This window comes from Zalophus californianus, chromosome 11 (assembly GCF_009762305.2).
Source record: "Zalophus californianus isolate mZalCal1 chromosome 11, mZalCal1.pri.v2, whole genome shotgun sequence".
Taxonomy (NCBI): domain Eukaryota; kingdom Metazoa; phylum Chordata; class Mammalia; order Carnivora; family Otariidae; genus Zalophus; species Zalophus californianus.
Window position 1 is genome coordinate 108,207,214 of NC_045605.1, and position 22,088 is coordinate 108,229,301.

The 22,088-nt window shown below is 60.4% G+C and overlaps 3 protein-coding genes across 9 annotated transcripts; 2 read left to right on the forward strand and 1 right to left on the reverse strand.

Moving 5' to 3' along the window:
* The first annotated feature begins 1,218 nt into the window (after positions 1-1,218).
* Positions 1,219-6,595, forward strand: RAD9A (RAD9 checkpoint clamp component A). Of its 5 annotated transcripts, none has more exons than XM_027580311.1 (11): positions 1,219-1,406; positions 1,497-1,567; positions 2,015-2,143; positions 2,595-2,709; positions 2,794-2,893; positions 4,279-4,388; positions 4,462-4,596; positions 4,680-4,740; positions 4,835-4,972; positions 5,751-5,955; positions 6,042-6,595. In XM_027580311.1, exons 1-11 carry the CDS (start codon positions 1,373-1,375, stop codon positions 6,135-6,137), a joined length of 1,194 nt encoding a protein of 397 aa, XP_027436112.1. In that variant the 5' UTR covers positions 1,219-1,372; the 3' UTR covers positions 6,138-6,595. The 5 variants fall into 5 exon arrangements, with proteins under 5 accessions (XP_027436112.1, XP_027436113.1, XP_027436114.1 ...); XM_027580312.2 differs by having other exon boundaries at positions 4,487-4,596; positions 4,680-4,744; XM_027580313.1 differs by lacking the exon at positions 4,279-4,388 and having other exon boundaries at positions 4,487-4,596.
* A 210-nt stretch (positions 6,596-6,805) lies between these two features.
* Positions 6,806-10,123, reverse strand: PPP1CA (protein phosphatase 1 catalytic subunit alpha). Its single transcript, XM_027580316.1, has 7 exons — positions 9,967-10,123; positions 9,330-9,461; positions 8,934-9,164; positions 8,234-8,338; positions 7,559-7,782; positions 7,341-7,475; positions 6,806-7,262 (listed from the first exon to the last, which is right to left on the reverse strand). Exons 1-7 carry the CDS (start codon positions 10,019-10,021, stop codon positions 7,152-7,154), a joined length of 993 nt encoding a protein of 330 aa, XP_027436117.1. The 5' UTR covers positions 10,022-10,123; the 3' UTR covers positions 6,806-7,151.
* A 1,121-nt stretch (positions 10,124-11,244) lies between these two features.
* Positions 11,245-17,303, forward strand: TBC1D10C (TBC1 domain family member 10C). Of its 3 annotated transcripts, XM_027577792.1 has the most exons (10): positions 11,245-11,318; positions 11,579-11,757; positions 12,469-12,568; positions 12,784-12,891; positions 12,979-13,085; positions 13,289-13,403; positions 13,985-14,050; positions 14,176-14,365; positions 16,132-16,286; positions 16,594-17,302. In XM_027577792.1, exons 2-10 carry the CDS (start codon positions 11,606-11,608, stop codon positions 16,939-16,941), a joined length of 1,341 nt encoding a protein of 446 aa, XP_027433593.1. In that variant the 5' UTR covers positions 11,245-11,318; positions 11,579-11,605; the 3' UTR covers positions 16,942-17,302. The 3 variants fall into 3 exon arrangements, with proteins under 3 accessions (XP_027433593.1, XP_027433591.1, XP_027433592.1); XM_027577790.1 differs by lacking the exon at positions 11,245-11,318 and having other exon boundaries at positions 11,327-11,757; positions 16,594-17,303; XM_027577791.1 differs by lacking the exons at positions 11,245-11,318; positions 13,985-14,050 and having other exon boundaries at positions 11,327-11,757; positions 16,594-17,303.
* The last annotated feature ends 4,785 nt before the right edge of the window (positions 17,304-22,088 follow it).

A 22,088-nucleotide genomic window follows, 5' to 3' on the forward strand; every position in this document is an offset into this window, starting at 1 on the left:
AATTGCAGGTCAGGAGCTGGAGGGCAAAAGGCTGGTAGACAAATACGACTCCTCACTGCAGACAATACCAGAGGGTGAGTAAGGCCAAGCCAGCCCTAAGGAATGCAGAGATGCCCAGGGGCCTTCAAAGCACTACAGAAGCTTGGTGCTATGGGAGCCGGAGCTCAGAAAGTCCCTTTGGGACTTCCCTTCCACTTTGCAGACCTGCAGCCCAGGGCCCAGGGCAAGGGGAAAACTTCCCTAACTGACGAATCCCCTCCTTCTGCGCGGTCCTGGGTTTTGTTTTATTTATTTATTCATTCATTTATTTATAAGAAAGATTTTATTTATTTATAAGACAGATTTTATTTATTTATTTGACAGAGAGAGAGAGAGAGCACAGATAGGCACAGAGTGGCAGGCAGAGGGAGAAGCAGGCTTGCCCCATGCGGGGCTCGATCCCAGGGCCCTGGGATCATGACCTGAGCTGAAGGCGGACGCTTAACTGAGCCACTCAGGCACCCCCTGGGTTTTGTTTTAAATGGCCACATAAACTCGATTCCACCCTCGTAAAACGTTTCCAGTGCTTCCCACTGGTGTCCCTCATCGTTTGGCAGCCTCCATCCCTCTGCAAGGCTCACAGACCACTTCCCTCCACAAGGGGCAAGGCCCACGTACCAATGACCCTTTCCTCTCGCTTCCCCCTGCTAGGTACACCCTTCTACCCCCTTCAGCCCCTAGAATCTTCTGGTCTTCAAAGATCAATGATGGGGTTCCTCGAAGCCAGAGTGAACAGCCACTCTCCCACTCTGGGATCCTGCAGCAAATTGCTTTAATCTCTTTAGAGCTGGTGGTTGCTGCTTGTGTCCGTGCGGATGGTCCAGCTTCAACCCCGTATCCAGGCGCCCAGAAGATCTGTACTAAGCGACCCAGGAGGGCTCGCCCGCACATTTTAGGGCTCCGAGCCCGGTGCTCGCGGCCTCGCACCGGGTACCTCGTGCCCTGCGGCCGCGTCCTCCGTACTCCTCGCGTTCGGCTGCACAGCCGCCGAGGCCCCACCGAGCCGGCCGGCTCCCCAAGGGCGCGAGGAGGCCGGGGCCGGGCGCCCCCCGCTCCGGTGACCGCGGCCCGCCCCCATCACCGTGGACTCCGTCACGTGACGGCGGAGCCGGCGAGCGTTTTTCTCACGTGACGGAGGCGCCGGTGTGGGGACCAATGAGAAGGCGGGGGCGGGGCTTCCGGGGGGCGGTGCGCGGGAAGGGAACCTCGGGCCCCCGCGGCGGCGGGTGAGATCGGAGACCGGCCGCGGGCCGGGTGCGTAGGGCCCGGCGCGGGCCAGCCGCCCGTCTCAGCTGCGTCGGAGGCCAGGCCCGGCCTCGGCGCCGGGGGCAGCATGAGGTGTCTGGTCACGGGCGGCAACGTGAAGGGTGAGTTGGGGCGACCGGGGTGGGGGGCGGGGGCACGTGGGACCGCCGGAGACGCCAGCCTAACCCCGGTTCCTTTTCTCCTCCCCGCAGTGCTCGGCAAGGCCGTCCATTCCCTGTCCCGCATCGGGGACGAGCTCTACCTGGAGCCCCTGGAAGACGGGGTGAGGGGCTGGGTGGGATTACAAGCGGGAGCCGGTTTCTCATCGCGTCAGGCCAGATGCCCTTGGGCAGAGCTGTCTGCCGAGTTTGTCCCCCGCCTCCCGTTGTCGGGGCGTCAGTTTGGGCCCTGTCATCTTCCCAGGCCGATGTGTGACTCGAGAGCCACTGCCCTCCCTGAAGTGCCTGTGGCGGGTGCGGGCAACTAGGGGGAAAGGTAGAGTGTGCCGACGGTTGTGTAGGGCCCTTGCTGTGGGAGCAGTCACTGCCGGGGACTCAGGGAAGGAAGGCTTCATGGAGAAGGCACCCGCTGACCGGAAGGAGAGGGAGGATTTCAGCGGGTGATGGTGGAGGAGGAGGGCGTCAGGACAAGCGTGTGAGCAAAAGCTGGCCAGAGGGCAGGGCCCGTCTGCCCCCTGACCGCATCCCTCTCCCTGCTTTTCCCGGCCCAGCTCTCTCTCCGGACCGTGAACTCCTCTCGCTCGGCCTACGCCTGCTTCCTCTTTGCCCCGCTCTTCTTCCAGCAGTACCAGGCGGCCGGCCCTGGTCAGGAAGCCCTGCGCTGTAAGATCTTGATGAAGGTGAGGCCCTTCCCTCATCAGCGCTGCTTGGTGTCCCCTCGGCTCCCCCCCCCCCCCCCCCGGAATGTGTCTGCCCTGGGGCATTCAGAAGATGCTAACTGGGGAGAGGGATGTATGCAGGAGCAAGCGGGTGTAAAATGCAGTGAGGAGCATAGGAAAGACACCACCCAGGGTAATGGGAGATACGGTGAGGGAGATTGATTCTGCCAGGGACCTGGAGAGAGTGGTGACATTCACCTTGGTCCTTGAAAAGTGAGCAGATCTTTCAAGGCATCCCAGACAGGTGTGCAACAGCATGAACAGAGGCCTGGAAAGGCATAAATGTGCTGCATGTTGTGGGAACTCCCTTCCTAGTGGGACAGTGCTGAGCCTGGGATGGCCAGGTCCTACGTGGGAGTGAAAGCTGGTTGGTGGAGGCACAGCACTGGGCTGATGTGTTGCCTCCGCTCAGTCGTTCCTGGCTGTCTTCCGCTCACTGGCGGCGGTGGAGAGGAGCGTGGAGAAATGCTGCATCTCACTGGGTGGCAGGAGCAGCCGCCTGGTGGTCCAGCTGCACTGTAGATACGGTGAGTGAGCGGCCGGCCACGGGCTCCCTGGCGTGGAGGCGTAGAGGTTAGCAAGACCCACTGAGACCCTGTCTGCCCATCCAGGGGTGAGGAAGACTCACAACCTGTCCTTCCAGGACTGCGAGTCCCTGCAGGCCGTCTTCGACCCAGCCTTGTGCTCGAATGTGCTCCGTGCCCCAGCACGGTGAGTGTGGCCTCCAGCTGCCAACTGAGCGTGGGTCTCGTTTGTTTCTTTGGAGCCTCCAGGGTCGATTTAAGGAGACACCTTCTTCGTTTTCTCTACAGAGCTTCTATGAACCTCAAAGAGTTTATCTAGACCGGTCTGCTCTCAGGTCCTGGGCTGGCTCTTGAGGGGCTGAGGCTGGAATGGAGGAGGGCATTGCTCCATGCTCACTGTCTTCAGGAACCTGTGTTCTCCACCCCAAAGATCCAGCTTGGCTTTCTGGCCACTTAGACCCCTTCCGACTCCTCTTTTAGAAAGCATGTCTTTGCCTTGCTCTTAAGTCCTCTTTCTCCGGCTTGAGCAGCCTTGAACATCCGTCTCTAGCTTTTCGACTCAGGGGCTCAAAATCCTTCTCTGGTGTGGTCATCTTTCTGGGACTGCTCTCCATTCAAGGGCCGCCTCTTTTCCTGTCTGCTTGGGCTGTAGCTTTGAGGAGTCCACAGGCCGAGGAAGGAGGCTGGACAGGGTGGTCATGGTCCAGGAGTGCCGCCTGAATGAGCATCTGTGGGGATGGGGCTGTTCGGGGAAAATCAGAGTACCCCGGGGGGCTGTGCCGGGTCCAGGAGATGGGGATTCCAGTGGAGGCAAAGGTCCCTGCAGCAGATCAGGGTAGAGAGGGGTGGTTCCCCTCCCACCTTTCGCTGCATGCTGATTGCATTTGAGTAGCCCAAGGTCACGTTCATTTTTTTTTGTAACCCTCGGGTGTGGTAATTTGAAGTTCCCTTTGGGTCCAGATGATCTGTTTTTCTGAGTTCTGTTGAGATAATGCTGCTCAGGACTCCTTTGGGTAGAGAAAGAGGGAAGGGTATCACCTCTGGTCTGGATTTTGGTGCTTTTTTTTTTTTTTTTTTAAATGAATGAGCAATTGTTTTTCTCATGGACAATTTCAAGTATGTATAAAAGCGAACCCCTGCTCCTGTCCCAGTGGTGAGACAGAGTCCAGATGTTATTTCATATGTACATATTTGTCAACATGTATTCCTAAAAGACAAAGATTTAAGGTCTTTTCTGAAGGCTGAGTTTATAGGGATGGACTGGGTGTGCTTCCCCCCCCCCCCCGGGAGGGGCAGGTGCTGCCGGCCTGGTTTGGCCCAGTGCGAACAGCCCATCCTCTCTGTTGCCTCCCCTGGGCTCTGCTCTTGTCTGCCCCATCCCTTGCGGTGGACTTTTCTCCCCCAGCAGCCTGAAAGCTTTGGGTGGGGTAGGAGCCATGTCCTGCTCACCCTGTCCTTCCCAGGGCATGCTAGGGCCGGCACATGGTGGGTCCTTTTGGACACTGGTCTCCGCAAGCGTGAAGCCACGGGGCAGGCCTGAGCCTTGGGTGTGATGCTGTGCCCCCCTCACAGGGTCCTGGGGGAGGCTGTTCTGCCCTTCCCCCCTGCGCTGGCAGAAGTGACACTGGGCATTGGCTGTGGCCGCAGGGTCATCCTGCGCAGCTACCAGGAGGAGGAGGCAGGTGAGAGAGCCAGACGTGGCCTTAGACAGGGGGTTAGAGCTGGGGTGGGAGGGGGTAGGGCGCAGAAGCCTAGGTCCTTCCTGTTCCTGCCTCCACAGACAGCACCGTCAAAGCCATGGTGACCGAGATGAGCCTTGGGGAGGAGGATTTCCAGCAGTTGCAGGCCCAGGAAGGGGTGGCCATCACTTTCTGCCTCAGGGAACTCCGGGTGAGGTTCCCCCCGCAGTACACTCCCCACCCTGTCCTCCCTGCCCTGCCCGGGGCCTCACTGCTCTGCTTCTCCCTTCCCAGGGACTCCTGAGCTTTGCGGAATCCGCAAACTTGTCTCTCAGCGTTCACTTCGATGTACCAGGCAGGTAATTCCCAGCCTTAGGTCCGGAGGGGAGGCTCTGGGATGCTGGGAACTGAAGGGCCCTGACCTTGCCCGGGACCTGTCGTCTGCCTAGGCCAGCCATCTTTGCCGTCAAGGACTCTCTACTGGATGGACACTTTGTCCTGGCCACGCTGTCAGAGTCAGACCTGCACTCCCCAGCCCCGCGCTCCCCAGAGCTACGCAGGCTGGTGCCTCCGCTCCAGGCTCACAGGTGAGGCTGCCCACATGCCTGCCAGCCCCTCCCCACTCCCCTCTCTCTGGACCTTGGCCGCAGCCTCCTGCCTGCAGCTTGTGCACCTCCCCCAGCACATACACTTCCTGTCAGGCCCCAGCCCCTCTGGTGCTCACAGCCCCTTCCAGCCCTGCAGGCTCAGCCTTCCTGGTCAGCTGTGCTCAGAGAGCCCTCCCACCCAGGGAAGAAGTGTCCCCGAGGTCGGGTTGGCTTCCTTCTCTGGCTGAGGCCTCCCCTCCGAGCCTCTTCTCAGGCCAAGGAGGGAACAGGCTGCCGGGAGGCAGGGGGCTGACTAGGGCTGGGGAGAACAGGTGGCAGGAAGGGCAGGTGGGCCGGGGAGGATGGGCCCAGTGTAGTTGAAGCAGAGGAAGTTTGGTCTGGCCCCCCGCCCAGCACGTCCCTGGGCCCCAGTGCTCTCCAGCTCTGTCTCCTGGGAGGGCGGAGGCTTTGGCCCAAGGTGGCCTAGCTCGGAGGACTTGATGCTGCTCTACCCCAGCTGAGCTATCCTGACTCCCAGGATGCTTCCCTCAGGCCCCTATCTGAACTCTGAGCAAATGGATCAGATCAGTCCGCGCCCTGCAGGAAGCTACCACTTAACCACGGCATCTTTCCCCTCCAACCAAATGAGAAAGTAATAAAGCCAGGAGATCACCCGTGGTCCCAAGGCTTTTACCGCTCCGAGTCTTCTAAAGTGGGGTCCTGCCTCTATACCCTCTTCTCTCCCTGTGGTTCGCTGACACCCTGTCCCTGCCTGCAGCACACCCCACCTGGATGACTTTGCCAATGATGACATTGACTCTTACATGATCGCCATGGAAACCACTGTGGACAGCGAGGGCTCCCGGGCAGTACCTTCCACCTCCCTTTCTCCCGGCCTCCGGCCCCCCTGTAGCCCTGGCCCCTACTCAGAGGACAATGAAGCTGAGGCCAGTACACAGCCTGGGACTCCCCCACCCAAGAAGGTAGGGGCTGGAGATGGAGGCAGGGGTGGGAGGCAAGGACGGAGCAGCCTCCAGAACTCACTCTGCTTCCTCTGTTCACCTTCCAGTTCCGCTCACTGTTCTTTGGCTCCATCCTCGCCCCTGCACACTCCCCTCCGGGCCCCAGCCCTGTGCTGGCTGAAGATAGTGAGGGTGAAGGCTGAACTGAGAACAAGCCTGTGTCCAGAGGCTCTGGACTAGATGAAGCCACAGCCTCCCCCTTCCCCCAGGGGCAGCCCAGGGATAGGGCTGATCTCCACCCTGCTGGGTGGTCAAGGTGGGCTGTGCTGGAGCTGAGCGCTGGTCCTACTGCCACCCCAGGTCCCTCGTGGCTGGCCGTGACCAGCCTGGGTCCTATGTTCTCTCTTCAACTCCCAACCAATCATGTCTGTCCCCAGGCTTGGCAATGAGCCACCACCTGATGGGAGGTCCCGCACCCATTACTCCCCTCCCAGTAGGCCTTTAGGCCAGACTCCAGCCATGTGGCTAGGGCTAGACACCTGCCTTCCCCAAGCGTTACCTCCCTAAGACAGAAATCACAGAGGGGCTGTTGGCCCTTGCTGGTCTACCTTCTTTGCCAATCATGACCTGTCCCTCCCCCAAATCCTAGGCACACCTCTGGGATTCCTTGTGGCCAGCAAACTTTTTTCTTGCTCTCTCTATGCTGTCTGGCCCTGGCCTGGGATTCTAAGCCCCTGTGTACCTGAGCCTGTGGCTGGGATTACCCTGGCTGGGGCCCCATGCCCAGCAAGCCTGTCCTCCTCCCAAGTGGCCCTGGACCGAAGGGCTGCCAGGCCCAGGATTTGGGACAAGGGAGACAAGAGGCCATGGCGAGAATCCAGCTTTGACCTTTATTCAAGAGACCAGATGGGTTGCCCCAGGATCTGTCTGCCAGCCCTGAGGCCAAGCAAGGCTGGAAACCCTCATCTGGCCCTGCTTTGCCCTGAGCTGCAGCCTTGGCCCCAGGATCCTGCTTGCGACCACTGCAGGTGCAGGTGGAAGGAGCCCTGGGGGACTGGACGCTGCCATTGATTCATTAAAAAAAAAAAAAAGAAAAATACACCAAGGCTCCGTGTTCCCCGTGACAGGTGGGCCTGGGGGGCCAGCGTGAACCCCCCCAAAGGCCACATAATTTCTGTACAATCCACCATCCGGGGCAGAGTGTGGGCACACAGAGGCTATTTCTTGGCTTTGGCGGAGTTGCGGGGCGGGGTGATGGGCCGGCCTCCAGGGTTCAAGCCACTGAACTGCCCGTATTTCCCCTTGTTCTTGTCAGCGGGCTTGAGGATCTAAAAGAGACAGAGCTGGTCAGGCTCATGGGCTAAGCCACCAGGCCACAGGCCCCTTCCTTCCCTCCCCGTCCCCACCTGGAAGGAGCACATGAGCGTCTCATCCACACTCATCATGGCACCTGCGTTGTCAAACTCGCCACAGTAGTTGGGAGCCGAGAAGAGTGTCACCAGCTGCCGCTTGGCAAAGAACTCATAGCCGTCTTCCACCACCTGGATGAGGGTAGGGGCAGTTAGCTCAGCAGGTGCGGGCTACCCAGCCCCTGCTCCCACCCACCCCAGAGCTGCCAGCCCACCTGGTGTGCCCGGCAGATGAGGTCCAAGTCGTGCTTGTGCAGGAACTTGGCCACTACCTCAGCCCCAAAGGTAAAGGAGACACCACGGTCATTCTCGCCCCAGCCCTGCACGTCCTTGTCAGGGTCAGACCACAGCAGGTCACATAGCAGGCCCTGGTCAGGCACGTCTGTGGGCCGCATGATACGCCGAATCTGCTCCATGGACTGCAAGTCTGGGGACAAGCCTGGGGGAGCAAGGTGGGGGCGGGGGGGGGGGGCAGGTCACTTCCTCAAGCCTCAAAACAAAGACCCCCCTGCTCCACAAAGCCTCTGCAGGTCAGCCTCCCCTCTACCTGCCACCACCTGGCTCCCTCCCAAAGTCCCAGGAGTCCAGGCAGGCAGAAGTCATTCCCTTCTGCCTCAAGGACCACAGAGCTCTCTGAACAAAGGAGACAAAGGCAACGCACAATGCCAAGGCCAAAATGGGGGTGAGTGGAACAGAGTACTGGGGTGGGTGTGGTGGTGGGGGGGGGAACTTCCTGGAAGAAGTGACATGCAAAGCAAGAGCACGGGGAGAGCTGTTCCAGGTGACTGGGAATATATCCCCCCAGCTACCAGCCTCGTCCCCCAGGGATGTGGCCTGGGGCTCTTCCTTCCCAGACATTCCTTCGACATGTGCCCCAGAGCCACCCTCACCTCCATGGCAGCAGAAGATCTTCTCGTCCACAATGGCAGCAATGGGCAGGCAGTTGAAGCAGTCAGTAAAAGTTTTCCACAGTTTAATGTTGTAGCGTCTCTTGCCTGCCGGGGGCAAGGACAGACGACCTCATGAGGCCTGTCTGCCTCACACCCAGCCTGAGTCTCTGGGCCCTCCAAGGCACTCTGTGGGCCCTTCAGACACAGCTGGAAGAGAGTGGCAGACAAGAGAAGCCCCTCCCCCCACTCCACTGCCTACCAGTCTTCCTAGAAGAATTCTAAAGCAGCTGAGTCCACAGGAACCTGAGTTCCAATCTGGAACAACCCACCCCCACCCAGTGAGCAGGGCCAGGCCAAGACTAAGTCTGGTTTATCTCAACTTCTGGTCAGCAGAACCCAGTCCAAATAGGCATCCTAAGTGCTCAGCGGATGTACCGGACGGGAGTGTCATCAGGCAGGGCCCTGCAGGAGAACACTGGGCAGTGTTCAGTCAGCAGCCATTCGCCAGACCCCTTCTCTGAGTGCCAGGCCCCATGCCAGGAGGGCAGGGCGGAGAGACACGGGCTGGCGTGCGCCCTTCACAGAGCTCAGTCTGCAGGCATCTGTCAGACACTTGAATACCTTTACCGCCAATCCGGGTCTCACTGGATAGCGGAGTCCCTTAAGGGCCTGGGCAGCCCCAGATACTCAGTCTACTCACACTCATCATAGAAGCCGTAGATGCGGTTGATGCTGGCACACTCGTGGTTCCCACGCAGCAGGAAAAAGTTCTCGGGGTACTTGATCTTATAGGCCAGCAGCAGGCAGATGGTCTCCAAAGACTGCTTGCCCCGGTCCACATAGTCCCCCAGGAAGAGGTAGTTGCTCTCTGGAGGGAAGCCGCCGTACTCAAAGAGCCGTAGAAGGTCATAGTACTGGCCATGGATGTCACCTGTGACCCAGGGGACGGGTTCAGCGCTAGGTGCAGCGGCTACACTTGAACCCAGGGCCAAGTCTGGGCTCCAGGGAGGAGCACTGCAAGGACTTGCATGGCCGGGGCGGGGCGGGGGGGGATGCCACTTTCAGAAAGCAAAAGGGGCCTGGGCAGGGGGCTCACCACAGATCTTGAGGGGTGCCTCCAGCTCCAGAAGAATGGGCTGGCTCAGGAAGATCTCCCGTGATTTGAGGCACAGACCACGGATCTCGTTCTCTGTTAGCTGTACATTCTTTCCAGGCCGCGAGCCCTGCACTGGGGGCGGAATGGGGCGTCAAGCCTCTGGCAGGAGGAAGGTGGGCGACACAAGTGGCCCTATGGGCACATCTGAGGGCGCCTGGGCCTCCTGGGCCCCTCCTTGCCCAGGGGCAGCTGTTGCTGCTGAGCCTCCCAGGATGGACCCCTCGAGGGGGGGTCGGCTGTGCGCGGGGCGGGGGGGGGCCTGTCACCCCACCCCATAGCGCAGGACCCCTGGGAGGGGTGGAGCTAGGCTTCTTAACGTTTCTCCCTCACCGCCAAGAGCACAGGCCAACCTGTGCGCCCCCAGCCCAGGAGAGGGGGCTGCTCCCCTTGCCAGAGCGTCCCCAGAACCGCCCAAGCGCCCCGCGCCTGGGGGGGCGGCTGTGGCCGCGGGACCTCGAGGCCCGTCCCCGCCCAGTCTAAGCTGGCCCTGGGAGGGGCAGGCCCGCCCGCGCACCACTTCCGGGCCAGGCAGAGGGCCAGGGCGCGGCGGGCACCGACCTCCCCCGCCCCGGCCAACCTTCCAGCAGGCGCCCGATGATAGAGTCCAGGTTGAGCTTCTCGCTGTCGGACATGGCGGCGCCGCCGCTCCGGCCCAGCAGCTCCGGGCCCGCTCCTGCCGCCCGCCCGCCCTCCCTCCCGCTGCCTCCTTCCGGCCTGGCGCTCCTTCCGCCCGCCCCAGCCCGCCCCGGCCTGCCGCCCCGCCTCCTGGGCTTGCCGCCCCGCCCCGCGCGCTGCCCCCGCGCTCTAGCGCCTCCGCTGGACGCCGGGCGCAGCAGCCGCGGCGGTCCGGGGGCGGGGCATAGGGGACAGGGCGGGGCTTGGGCTGAGGTCGGTCTATCTAAAACGGAAGCCCGGCCGGTGGGTGGAGCTTGGTGGGGCGGGGTTGAGTCTGGTCCCACCCCTGAGGAGTGATCCGAGTCCCGTTCCGAGAATATGGGGCCGGAAGTACTGTAGAAGTTGTTTTTCTCTATCAAAGGCTAACCAGCCCTTCCCACCCTGGGCGGGAGTGTGGTGTAAGCACATTAATAACCGATTCCCCAAACACTGCGGATGAAGTCCTCGAAGCGCGGAAGAGGAAACTGAGGCCCAGAGATAGCAAGGGTCTGGTCCAAGACCCGGCGTCCACCTCCTGAGCCTCTGTGGCCCCCCAGGCAGATACCTGCTGCTGCACTCTGAACCCAACTTGGTTCACACTGTGGGGCACGCTAAATTAATATTTTTTTTTGTAAGATCCATTATTACCTGCTGAGTGCATAATAATGCTGCAGTATGTGCATATTCAAAGCATTACTTTGTGAAGTGCAAATATTAAATCATAATTCTCACTGGAATCTTGATTTTTTTAATTTTTACTTATTTTTTTAAAGATTTTATTTAGTTATTTGTCAGAGCACGAGAGAGCACAAGCAGGGAAAGCTACAGGCAGAGGGAGAGGCAGGCTCTCTCCGCTGAGCAGGGGAGCCCTATGTAGGATTCGATCCCAGGACCCTGAGATCATGACCTGAGCCAAAGGCAGACCCTTAACTGACTGAGCTACCCAAGCGCCCCTAGAATCCTGAATTGTTTTACAAGCTGATAACCTCAAAACTGGAGGGGGCCTGGCCTCTGTACCTCGGGTGGGTCCTGGCCCCTTCACACCCAATGCAGGAACCCAAGCCTGCAGCCGTCCAGCCCACGGGGAGGGGAGGGGAGGAGAGGGGAGGGGAGGAGCCCATGGCCCTGGGGGCACGGGGGCAGGCCGGAAGAGCCTCAGAGAGGAAGGGGTGACTCCCCCCACACTTGGGAGGGGAGTGTGGGAGGGGCCCCCCAGCGGGTTGCTGAAGCTGCCAGAGGAGGAAGTGAGAGGAGGAGGTGAGGTGCAGCAGGGAGGTAAGCTGGTCTGGGGGGGCAGGGGCTGAGTCTGGGGCTGGGCCTCTATACAGAGGCTTGGCTTTTCTGCCACTTCAGGGCCCACCGTCCCCCCACCTCCAATAAAAGAGGGGACAGAAGGGGCTTGGTGAGGTACCTTGAAGCCTCTCCCCTCTGAACCCTGCAGCCAGGTCCCTGGGCTGGGGATTGGCTGGATGGGAGCCCAGGCTCCAGGCTGGCCAGAAGCTGCCTCTCACGCTGGCTCTCTCCACACCTTACAGCCTGTGGTAGCTTGGGTCTGGGGCACCATGGCCCAGGCCCTGGGGGAGGACCTGGTGCAAACTTTAGAGCTGCAGGACGACTCCAGCTCTTTGGGGTCCGACTCAGAGCTGAGTGGGCCCGGCCCATATCGCCAGGCTGACCGCTATGGCTTCATTGGGGGCAGCTCAGCAGAGCCAGGGTAAGTGGGGAAGGGATGGGGGCGGCAGGGTGCTGGGATTGAGGTTGGGGGCTGAGGGCTGACTTCTAGAGTGAGGCTCAACTTCGAGGGTCCTGGGGGGTCTGGGGACTCAGCCAGCGTCACCCTTCTTCGTGCTCCAGGTGGAATCCTAAAGCTGGCAGAGCTGAGGCAGGAGTGTCCCTCATGTGTCTTTTTCCCCCAACCTCCCAGGCTTCGCACCTATCCTTGGGGCCAAATATCCTTCCCTTTTTGATCTGTCCCAGTAATCCCAGAACCATACCAAAGAAGCCATACCTCTACCCCTCCCCTTTCCCAACATATAGATAGGAAAACAAGTCCAGATAGGAACTTGCTCAAGGTCACACAGCAGATCAGATAGAGAACTCAGGGCTGGCTTCTAGTCTGCGGCTCTGTCCCCCTCGCTTCTCTTATGAGTTGTCTGCGTTCTTATCCTGGGGGACAGCCAGCCGGCCCCTCCCCCCCATACCTACACACCCCCTTCAGTCTCTCCTGCTTCTGCCCACATCAGAGTCACATCCTTTCCTGTCCCTATGACAACCATTGGCAACTCCTGGGTTAGAGGTTACCCCCCCACCCCAAGATCTCCACGGCCAGGAGCTGAGCTTCCCCGGGGCAGCAGGGGAGGGTGGCAGATGTGGGCCCTGGGAAGCAGCTAGCCAACTCCTCCGTGCCTGTGCCATGTGCCCGTAGGCCAGGTCACCCTCCTGCAGACCTTATCCGCCAGCGGGAGATGAAGTGGGTAGAGATGACCTCGCACTGGGAGAAAACCATGTCTCGGCGGTACAAGAAGGTGAGGCGAGGATGCGGCTCCCTGGCTCATCCCCCTTTGCCTCTGCCCATACCCTGGCAAATTTTACCCCTCCTCTGTCCCAGCACCTCCTGTCTTTTCCCCCTACCATCCGAAGGGACCCTTGCCCCATGACAGGCTGGGGCCTGGGACCTGCCAACAGGAGCAGGGGAGGCTGGCCTGGCTGAACTAACGGGGCCCCTTGGCCTCACCCGCAGGTAAAGATGCAGTGCCGGAAAGGCATCCCCTCGGCCCTGAGGGCCCGCTGCTGGCCTCTGCTGTGTGGGGCCCACGTGTGTCAGATGAACAGCCCGACCACCTATCAGGTAACAGTTGGCAGGAGTCCCTGCCTCCCCTTTCCTGAGCCCCTCGCCACTCGGAGCCCTCCCCACCACCTTCCTGTCTCCCCACAGGAACTGGCCAAGGCCCCCGGAGACCCACAGTGGATGGAGACCATCAGCAGGGACCTGCACCGCCAGTTCCCTCTACACGAGATGTTTGTGTCACCTCAGGGTCATGGGTAGGCGGCCAGTGACACCCCGGGACCTCCAGCCCCACAACCTCCAGGGCCTTCAGCCTAGACTCTTGCCTCAGCTTTATAGCTTTACCTCTTGGGGGACCCAGCAAGGCCCGGGGCGGGGGGCTGAGGCCTGGAAAGAGGCCCCCCGAGGGTGGGGAAGGGGTATCTGGAGGACCAGGCCCTGATGGGGTCTCCTGGCACAGGCAGCAGGGGCTCCTGCAGGTACTCAAGGCCTACACGCTGCATCGGCCGGAGCAGGGCTACTGTCAGGCCCAAGGCCCTGTGGCAGCCGTGCTACTCATGCATCTGCCCCCGGAGGTGAGTGCCCCCGGCCCCGCTCCAGGGGCTCGAGACCCTGACCCCTAGCCCCAGCCAGGGACTCTGGACTCGGGCACTGGGCTCTTTGACTCCCAGATCCTGTCTCAGTGACCTAGGGTCTCATGACCACCAACCTCAGTGACTTTCAAGCCCAGCGACCTTGACTCCAGGAACCCGGGACCCTTCTCCCCTGCCCCCTGCCCCAGTGACCTAAGAATCTGGACGTTGTCCCCTTGACCTCACGACTCCTGATTCTGAGCCCTGTGACCATGATCTCAATGACCTCAAGAGCTCAGGGCTTGAACTTGGGGACCCTCCCAACCCTTGACCAGTGAACCCCAACTCTGTGACTCTGAAATTCGACATCATGAACCCTATGACTTCCAACCCCCTAAACCCATCGGTAGGCCTCTGGGCCGTAGGGAGACTTGGTAAGAGCCCAAGTTTAGGCTGTTTAGGCTCCGGGCTCCAGAGTCACCCCAGAGGGTACATAGGCCCTCCCCTGTGCTCCTTTCCCCTACCCTGCGGTTCCTTCTGTGATCCCCTGGGCAGGGGTGCTCATGGCCTGTGCCCCCACCCAGGAGGCCTTCTGGTGCCTGGTACAGATCTGCGAGGTCTACCTCCCTGGCTACTACGGGCCCCACATGGTGAGAGGCTGGGAGGGGGCCAGAGGGCACCCCGGGAGGGACTGGGCAGGTGGGCAGGGGCCTGGGGATGGAAAGGGGCAGAGCCTGGGCTTCGGGAGTGGACACGCTGATGGACGTGGCTGCAGGAGGCCGTGCAGCTGGACGCCGAGGTATTCATGGCCCTGCTTCGACGGCTGCTCCCGCGCGTGCACAAGCACCTGCAGCAGGTGGGCGTCGGGCCTCTGCTCTACCTGCCCGAGTGGTTCCTGTGCCTCTTTGCCCGCTCCCTGCCCTTCCCCACCGTGCTGCGTGTCTGGGACGCCTTCCTCAGTGAGGGTGAGTGGGCAGCTGGGGGGCGGGGGAGGCGCGGCCTGGCCTGGGAGCCTTGGGCTGCGCACAGGGACGAGCACACCAGCTCTGCTCCGCCCCACCTGCCACTGCCAATCCTGGCTCCCGGTGCGGGTGCCAGTGGGTGCCGAGGGCGATGGTGTCGGGTTGGCTCTGGGGGAGCAGCCCAGCCCCTGCCTGTGCGTCACTGGTGTGATGGCTGGTGCTCCTGCCCCTGTGACGAGACACACCCCCCCCCCGCCCCCACCGAGGGAGGGCAGGCTCTGATGAGGGTGGGCTGGGGCCAGGGAGGCCCCCCCCCAAGGAGGCGGGGCAGAGCTGGGGAGATCCCAGCGGTGCAGCTGTTCTGGGGACTGGGCTCAGTGGGCATGGCCAGTGGCAGGGACAGGGCCGGGGCCCGGGGAGCGGGGGAGCGCTCATCCCTGGAGCCCACAGGCACTCGGGGAGCCCTCGCTGGTGCCCTGCACGGCTGTAGACGCTGGGACCCCTGGGTGAACGAGACCTACATTCCGGTGGGGGTGGGGATGGGAGCCAACAGTAGCCAAATTAACAAGATATTTATAGGAGTGCCCGGCTGGCTCAGGGGTGGAGCGTGTGACTCTTGATCTCAGGGTCGCGAGTTCAAGCCCCACGTTGGGCATAGAGCTTAAAAAGAAGGTATTTCTAGATTGTCATAAGTGCCATGAGGAAAATAAAACAAGGGATGTGCCAGAGTGTTAGGGGAGCCGTGGGAGGAGAGCGCTGTTTTCAAGATGCTTTTGGCCTCTCCGTGGGGGTGGCAGACTTGCAGGGCCCATGTGGAGGCCGGGAGGCCAGGAGAGACACTGTCCACAGGGCCAGGCCACTGACGACTTGGGGATGTGGGCATGGACAGAGACGAAGCCGGAGAGGTCAGGCCAAGAGTGGGGGCAGTCGGGGCAGAGCTGAGCTGGACGTTTTAGGACTTGGGGGCTCTGCCTCGGTACCCTGATTGGTAACCCACCTGCATTCTGTTCTCTATGGGTTGTCTGGCAGTTATAACTGAAAAATGGTAGAAATCAATTAGTACATTTATAGAGCACCTGCTGTGTGCCCAGTTGGCTCCAGGCCCCCTTAGAGCTCTGGTCACAGGTGTCCAAGCTGCCATCTCCGTGTCACCACCCCCTCCAGCCTCACACCTTGGGGGCCGGGCAGGGCAGGCAGAGGAGCCCTCTGGACAAGCAATGTCACAAGCTCTGTTTCGTCATGATGATGACACGAGTGGTTGTGATCATCTCTTTACAAGGCATGGTTGTCACCAGGCCTCACTGGTCCCCAGACTCGAGGCTGCCTGGAAGGGATTCTGAGGCTGCGGGAACAGCCCGAGGTCACATCCGCACGTGTGGGTGAGCGAGCGTGCATGGGTGTGTGCACGCGTGCACTATGCTCTTGGCTTAGCCGTGAAGAGTCTGGCGAGAATCCCTCTAGAACAAGAAGGTCACAGATCTGAGCTAGAGAGGCCTTCCTAGCAAGGACGAGCTGCCGAGGCGCTGAGAGCGGGCGTGAGGAGGCGTAGCCCCTGACTGCTAGCAGGCTGCTCTGCCCGGAAGCGTCTGCGGCCGCAGTCACTCACTCGTCAATGCCCCCACATTGCAGTCCCACTGTCACTCACTGCTCCTGGTCTGAGTCAGGCTGCGGAGCTGCAGGGGGGGGTGGAAGGTGGGAGAGCAGGTTCAGGTACAGAACCGAGGAGGGGCAGGGCCGGCCCTGCCCTGAGTGAGTCCCACGGCCCGCAGGTGTGAAGGTGCTGTTCCGCGTGGGGCTGACACTGGTGCGCCTGGCGCTAGGCACCACAGAGCAGCGCCTGGCCTGCCCCGGGCTCCTGGAGACCCTTGGTGCCCTACGAGCCATCCCCCCTACCCAGCTGCAGGAGGAGGTCTTCATGTCCCAGGTGGGTGCCCCCCCCCCCCCGCCTTGCCTTCCACAATGGCCCAGCCCCTGCTGCTCAGGTGGGGAAACCGAGTCTCACAGCCGGAAGTCAGTGTGAGACCCGGGGCCCAGTTCCTGTCCTCTGAGCAGCAGAGAATGTGAAAACCCCAGGCTTCAAGTAGATTTCTATGGTTCCCTTAGTGAGTCTGGCTGTCAGTCCCTCAGCCCTCAGCCACTTCCTGGGGCTGTGTCCTGCCCGCCTGTGGGGACCTCATGGTTTCCTGCCCTCCCCCGGTCTGGGCACACTCAGTACCAACGACTCCCCGCAGGTGCACAGCGTGGCGCTGTCTGAGCAGGACCTGCAGCGGGAGATCAGGGTCCAGCTGGCCCGGCTGCCTGAGTCAACGTCTGGGCCACCCCCCAGGCCTCAGGCCCGCCTGCCTGGGGCCCAAGCCATCTTTGAGGCCCAGCAGCTGGCAGGGGTGCCGGGAGGCACCAAGCCCGAGGTGCCCCGGATAGTGGTGCAGCCCCCGGAGGAGCCCAGGCCGCCGCGGCGCAAGCCCCAAACCCGAGGCAAGACTTTCCACGGGCTCCTGACTCGGTCCAGGGGCCCCCCTCTCGAGGGCCCCCCCAGGTCTCATCGAGGCTCCGCCTCCTTCCTGGATACCCGGTTCTGAAGGTTCGACTTCTGAGGGTATCACGGACTCGGTGTTCCCTAACCCCAACTGCCCGATTGGCTGATGCCCGCCTCATAAATGGGCACTGCACTTTACGGCTGGGATCTGGCGGCTCAGCTCCCTGCCCAGGGACTGTCAGACACCAGGATGAAGGAAGATCACCGAGTGCGGTTTCAGGGGCCAAGGCCTGCCATTTTCCCACGGAGCCGTCCTGGTGCCCGGGCCCTTGCAAGCATGGAAGCTGGCGCTGAAGAGGTGTGGGGTTAAGGGCACCTGGCTGGGCTAGCGGACCCCAGAGGGCTCCTGGGGAGGCCTAGAATAAAGTCTGACTGAGCAGAAGCCTGATGGATTTGGACTGAACGCTCTCCACCCCTAACTGTAGACCTCACCCCCTCACAGCCTTGCCTCTCCGGGCCAGCCCCGGGTTCCCACGGGATACACCGAGGCTGCCCATTGGCTGCTGAAAGCTGTTTACTCGCAGCAGGAGCCAATGGCGAGCCGCCTCGCGCAACCTCTTGGGGGCAGGTAAGGCTCTGGCACTTGCGGGAGGAAGGCTCCCCTAGTGGATGCTGGGCCCAGAAGTGGGGCTCTATCCCCTATTCTTCCCCTCCTCCCAGGTTGGTTCAGGACTCCCAAGGGCGAGGGGGGGGAAACCTCTAACCCAAGTCTGCCCCCCACTCATGGTCCTGGTCCCGTCCTCAGAGACAGCCAGGCGAGAACAAAAGCCTACTGTGCAGGGACAAAGGAGAAAGGTCCCACAGGCCCTTGCCCACTCCCAAAGCCTTGGTTGTACCCCCTCGGGACTGCCACCATGGAAACTCCCTCCCACACTTGATAATTGCCCCTGTGGGTGCCTGGGGTGCCTGAGACATGAGCCATCGCCAGGACAACGGGGCTGGCTCCAATGCTGGCTTGTGTCCCTACAGTGCCCCTTCCCGGGTGCCTTGCCTCCCTGGGGGCCCTGCCCTGCAGGGGGGAGGGTGGCAGGGCATGACAGGACTCTGCAGTACTGGGAGAAAGCATCTGGACTCCCACTTCCACAGTGGATTATTCAACCTTGCTCGTCCCGGTGGCTGTGCTGGAACACTGGCCTGGCCACTGGTCAGACCCCTGATTTGGAATGTCCTGGTGACAGCACCACAGGTTGTGGGAATACACTCACTCTTAACATATGTTCCTCTGGTGCTTAGTATGTGCCTGGCCAGGGCCTGGCTCTGGGGCAGACCATCCCGTACCCAAGGAGCCTACCACCTGGAGGAGGGAACACGGAGGTCTAGACGCAGGTCTGCGGAGTTTCCTGGGGGAAACTGAGGCTCAGGAGGGGAGGGGATTTAGCGAAGATCTCGCTGCCCATGCCAGACCCCAGGTTTACCCCTGCCTCCACATCAGCAGCCCTGAACCTGCCCCCTACAACTGGGCGCCCACCCAGGTCTGTCCTCCTGGGGGTGCTCTCTCTCCTGCTCCCACCCACTCCCCTGGCCCTGCCCCAGCCTGAGTACTAGCCCCTTGGAGTGTGGGGCAGCAGCTGGGCCCCGGGGTGTTAAAGAGAGCTTCCAGGGCCCTCCCTCCCTCCTCCCTGCCCCACTAAGGTAACTGTAGCTTAAAAATAACCCACTCACCTGCACTTCCCAGAACTCTTTCTCAGATCCCCTCCGCCTCTGCAGGCAGCACAGATCGCGCACTAGAGAAAGGGGAAATGGAGTGCCCAGGCCCAAGATCACCGTTAAGGGCAGAGCCCCTAGAGTTCAGGGCTCTGTGCCTTCTGGACAACACCTTAGCTTTAGGGCATCGAAATGCAGTCTCAGGCTCTGTAGCAGGTAGGGTTGGGGGCACCTGCCCTTAGAGTCTGCTCCTAGACTCCCTGCCCTCCAAGGGCTCAGTTCTTCTGCTCGGAGGGTGGGGAAGCAGGAAAGCAGCAGCCTCGGCCCTGGGCCCCAGAATCTGTCATGAGTCTGGGAGGGGGGCCATGGTGACAGTGGGTCCCACTGGTTATAGACCCTAGGGGCAAATGGTCTCCAGCAGGACTCCTCTAGCTAGGGCTAAATCAATGTCTTTTCGGCTCAGGGAAGCATTTTCTGGGCAGGTGCCATTATCAAACATCTACATGGGGAGCCTGAGCTGGGTAGGCTGTGGGGGTGTCAGACCAGAAGAGAACTAGCGCCTTCCTCATGTGAACACTTCTGCACACATTACCTTCACAAGACCGTGCTGGCTCCTACAGCACCCGTGTGCTAGTTGGGAAAAGACACCTCTCCTCCAGGCACATGCAGCCCTGTGTGGCAGAGGGGAAGTGACCACTCAGCTGGGTACCTTTGTGCAGTGAGCAACCTGAACAACTATACTCAGTAAACCTGGCAGCCCCGGCTCCCGACAAACCTGCTTGGAAGGGGGCTAGGGGAAGGCAAACCATGTATCTGATGGCACTCAGCCTGCAGGGACTGAAGCTGGTATGGCACCCAGAGATGTCCATTGGCCTGGGTCAGCCCCAGGGACAGGAGTGGGGGCCAAGCAAAAAAGTGGAAGGACAGGAGCCCCTGGCTGGCTCAACTGGAAGAGCATGCAACTCTTGATCTTGGGGTCGTTGAGCCTGAGTCCCATGTTGGGCGTAGAGATTACTTAAAAATAAATAAATACACGTTTTTAAAAAGCAGAAGGGCAGATGGATCCCCACCTTGGTCGTGAGGAGGGCCCATGGTCTCCATCTTGCACTGCCACCCACCCCTGAGGTTCCCCATCCCCACGCTGTCCAGAAACCAGACTCGGACTCCCTGCAAAGTCCCTGCATAGGAATTGTCCTCTCGCTCTCTGAGCTTATTTTCTCCTATAGATAATGCGATAAAAGTTCCCACCCCAGCCCCAAGATTGCTCTATCAGTCACAGTATTAGGAGGATGACTGTTCAGTTGATCTGGACTACAGCTGACACGCTGCCTCTCCTCACCCCACCACTAGCTGGCTGGAGACAGAGCAGAAGCGTTCTGCCAGACCGCTTGCCCCAAGTCCCAGACCTTGCCTTTCCTCCTTGCAAGCACAAGGCAAATGCCACAAGAGCTGGTGCCTGGCCAAGGCCCTCTGGGAGTGGGCACAGAACCACATTGCTCTCCATGCATGTGTGCACACGCTCCAGCAGATGGAAGACCCCCACTCTGCCTCTCACCAGCAGTGTGCTCAAGACCTGAGACGAGATCAAGAGCCGGACACCCGGGGCGCCTGGCTGGCTCAGTCGGTTGAATGTCTGACCCTTGACTTTAGCTCAGGTCCTGATCTCAGGGGCATGGAATCGAGCCCTGCATCTGGTTCCTGCTCAGCACAGAGTCAGCTTAAGATTCTCTCTCTCCCTCCCGGCGCTTGTGCACTCTCTCTCTCTCAAATAAAGTAAAAAAAAAAAAAAAAAAAAAAAAAACTTATTTGAGAGATAGAGACGCGGTGAGAGAGGGAACACAGGCAGAGAGAGAACGCCGAGCGGGGAGCCCGATGCAGGGCTTGATCCCAGGACCCTGGGTTCATGACCTGAGCCAAAGGCAGACGCCTAACAACTGGGCCACCCAAGTGCCCCTAAATAAAATCTTAAAAACAAACAAACAAGAGTCAGACTCTTAACCCACTGAGCCACCCAGGTGCCCCCAGAAATGGAATCTTAAACCAGGATCAAGACTCACCTATAAGCACTAGTTAGGTCGTCTGATAGACCTCTGCCATCCCCTAAAGGAAAGCAACTTTGCAAAACCCAACCCGCTGTTTTGCCCAGTACAACTTCCTTGTCTTTGCTCCCTTCTGCCTATAAGTCTTTCATTCTGCACAGCTCCTATGATTTGTTGAATAAAGCCAATCAAATCTTTACAAATCTACTCAGTTGAATTTCAGTTTTTTAACCCTTGTTAAGTGCCAAAAGCTCATGCTCCTTGATGACATCCGCGCCCCACCCCTGTTCCCACCAGTGGGGTTGCCGTGGCGCTCAGGCTACCCCTGCAGCAAGAGAATGGACTTCTCTAGTGGCCACACCTAATTCCAGGGAGGGCGCCGAGCAGCCAGCCCTGGAAAGCTGTGTGGGGAATGTGGGCTGGGATGGACGGACTCTGGATGAATCACTTCTCCCCTTGGAGTCCCTTCGGTGGTAAACAGGGGTGGGTCATCTGTATACCCAAAGCTGTCCCCTCTGCCACTACAGGTGCCACAGGCCCCTCGGTACTCTCCCCCAAGCCCAGAAGGCGCTCAGGGACAGCCTGGGAGTCTCCAACTCTGAGACAGGCAGGGAGAAGGTGTGGGTTCGAGGCTGTAAGGTGGAGGAATTGTGATAATAGTCCGCATGTGGTGGGTGCACGTAGGACCATGTACGAACCCTCCCCACGGCCCTGTGAGATGGGAACTAGCCCCATTTTAGGCAGGAGGAAAGTGAGGTTCAGACCAGAAAGGGGATGTGCCCAGGCCCTATGGCTGGAGCTAGGATTGACACCTGCCTACTGTGACACTTAGGAGAGGGTGTGAGTCTCCGAATTTGTGGCCGTGAGCCAGGTCTCTTGAGGTGTTTTCTGTGGGTGCTTGGGTGAATGCACCTGGGTGTAAGGTTGTGTGTCTTGGGGAGACTGGGTGTAATTGCTGGTGTCCAGCAGACGTGGGTGTCCATGGGCAGACAGATCCTGGACACACCCCCTTTCCTGGGCTCACATCTGCTGGAACCCCACAGCTTGGGCACCCCCTTCCCTCTTGGCCCCCTGCAGGGCAGAGGGTGTCCCAGGAAACTGGGACTGCCCTTGAGGGACCCTCTTACTGATTGGTCCCTACTCCGGTGGGGGCCAGGAGAGGTGAGGCAGGACCCCCACAGATGTACAGGGACCCCTGCCCAACCCTGCCTTTCTGGGACAGTCTGCCATAGGACAGAGTGCTCATGGCTGAGGCAGACTGCTGGGGGCTGGGTGTGCTAGGGAGCTCAGGACTCCATCCAAGGGCAGGACTCCAGATTGTGGGCCCCGACGGCCCTCCTGACCCTCCTGGCCACCCCTCCCCGAAAGGCCAAGGGCAGCCCTGCCACTGGTCTCTGCCCTCTCCGGCTCTCTCCCTCCCCTCCTCCTCTCTCCCTCTCTCTTTCTTCCATCCCCCGTGCATTCGGCACTGTCTCTCCCTCTGTCTCTCTCTCTCTCTCTCTGTCCC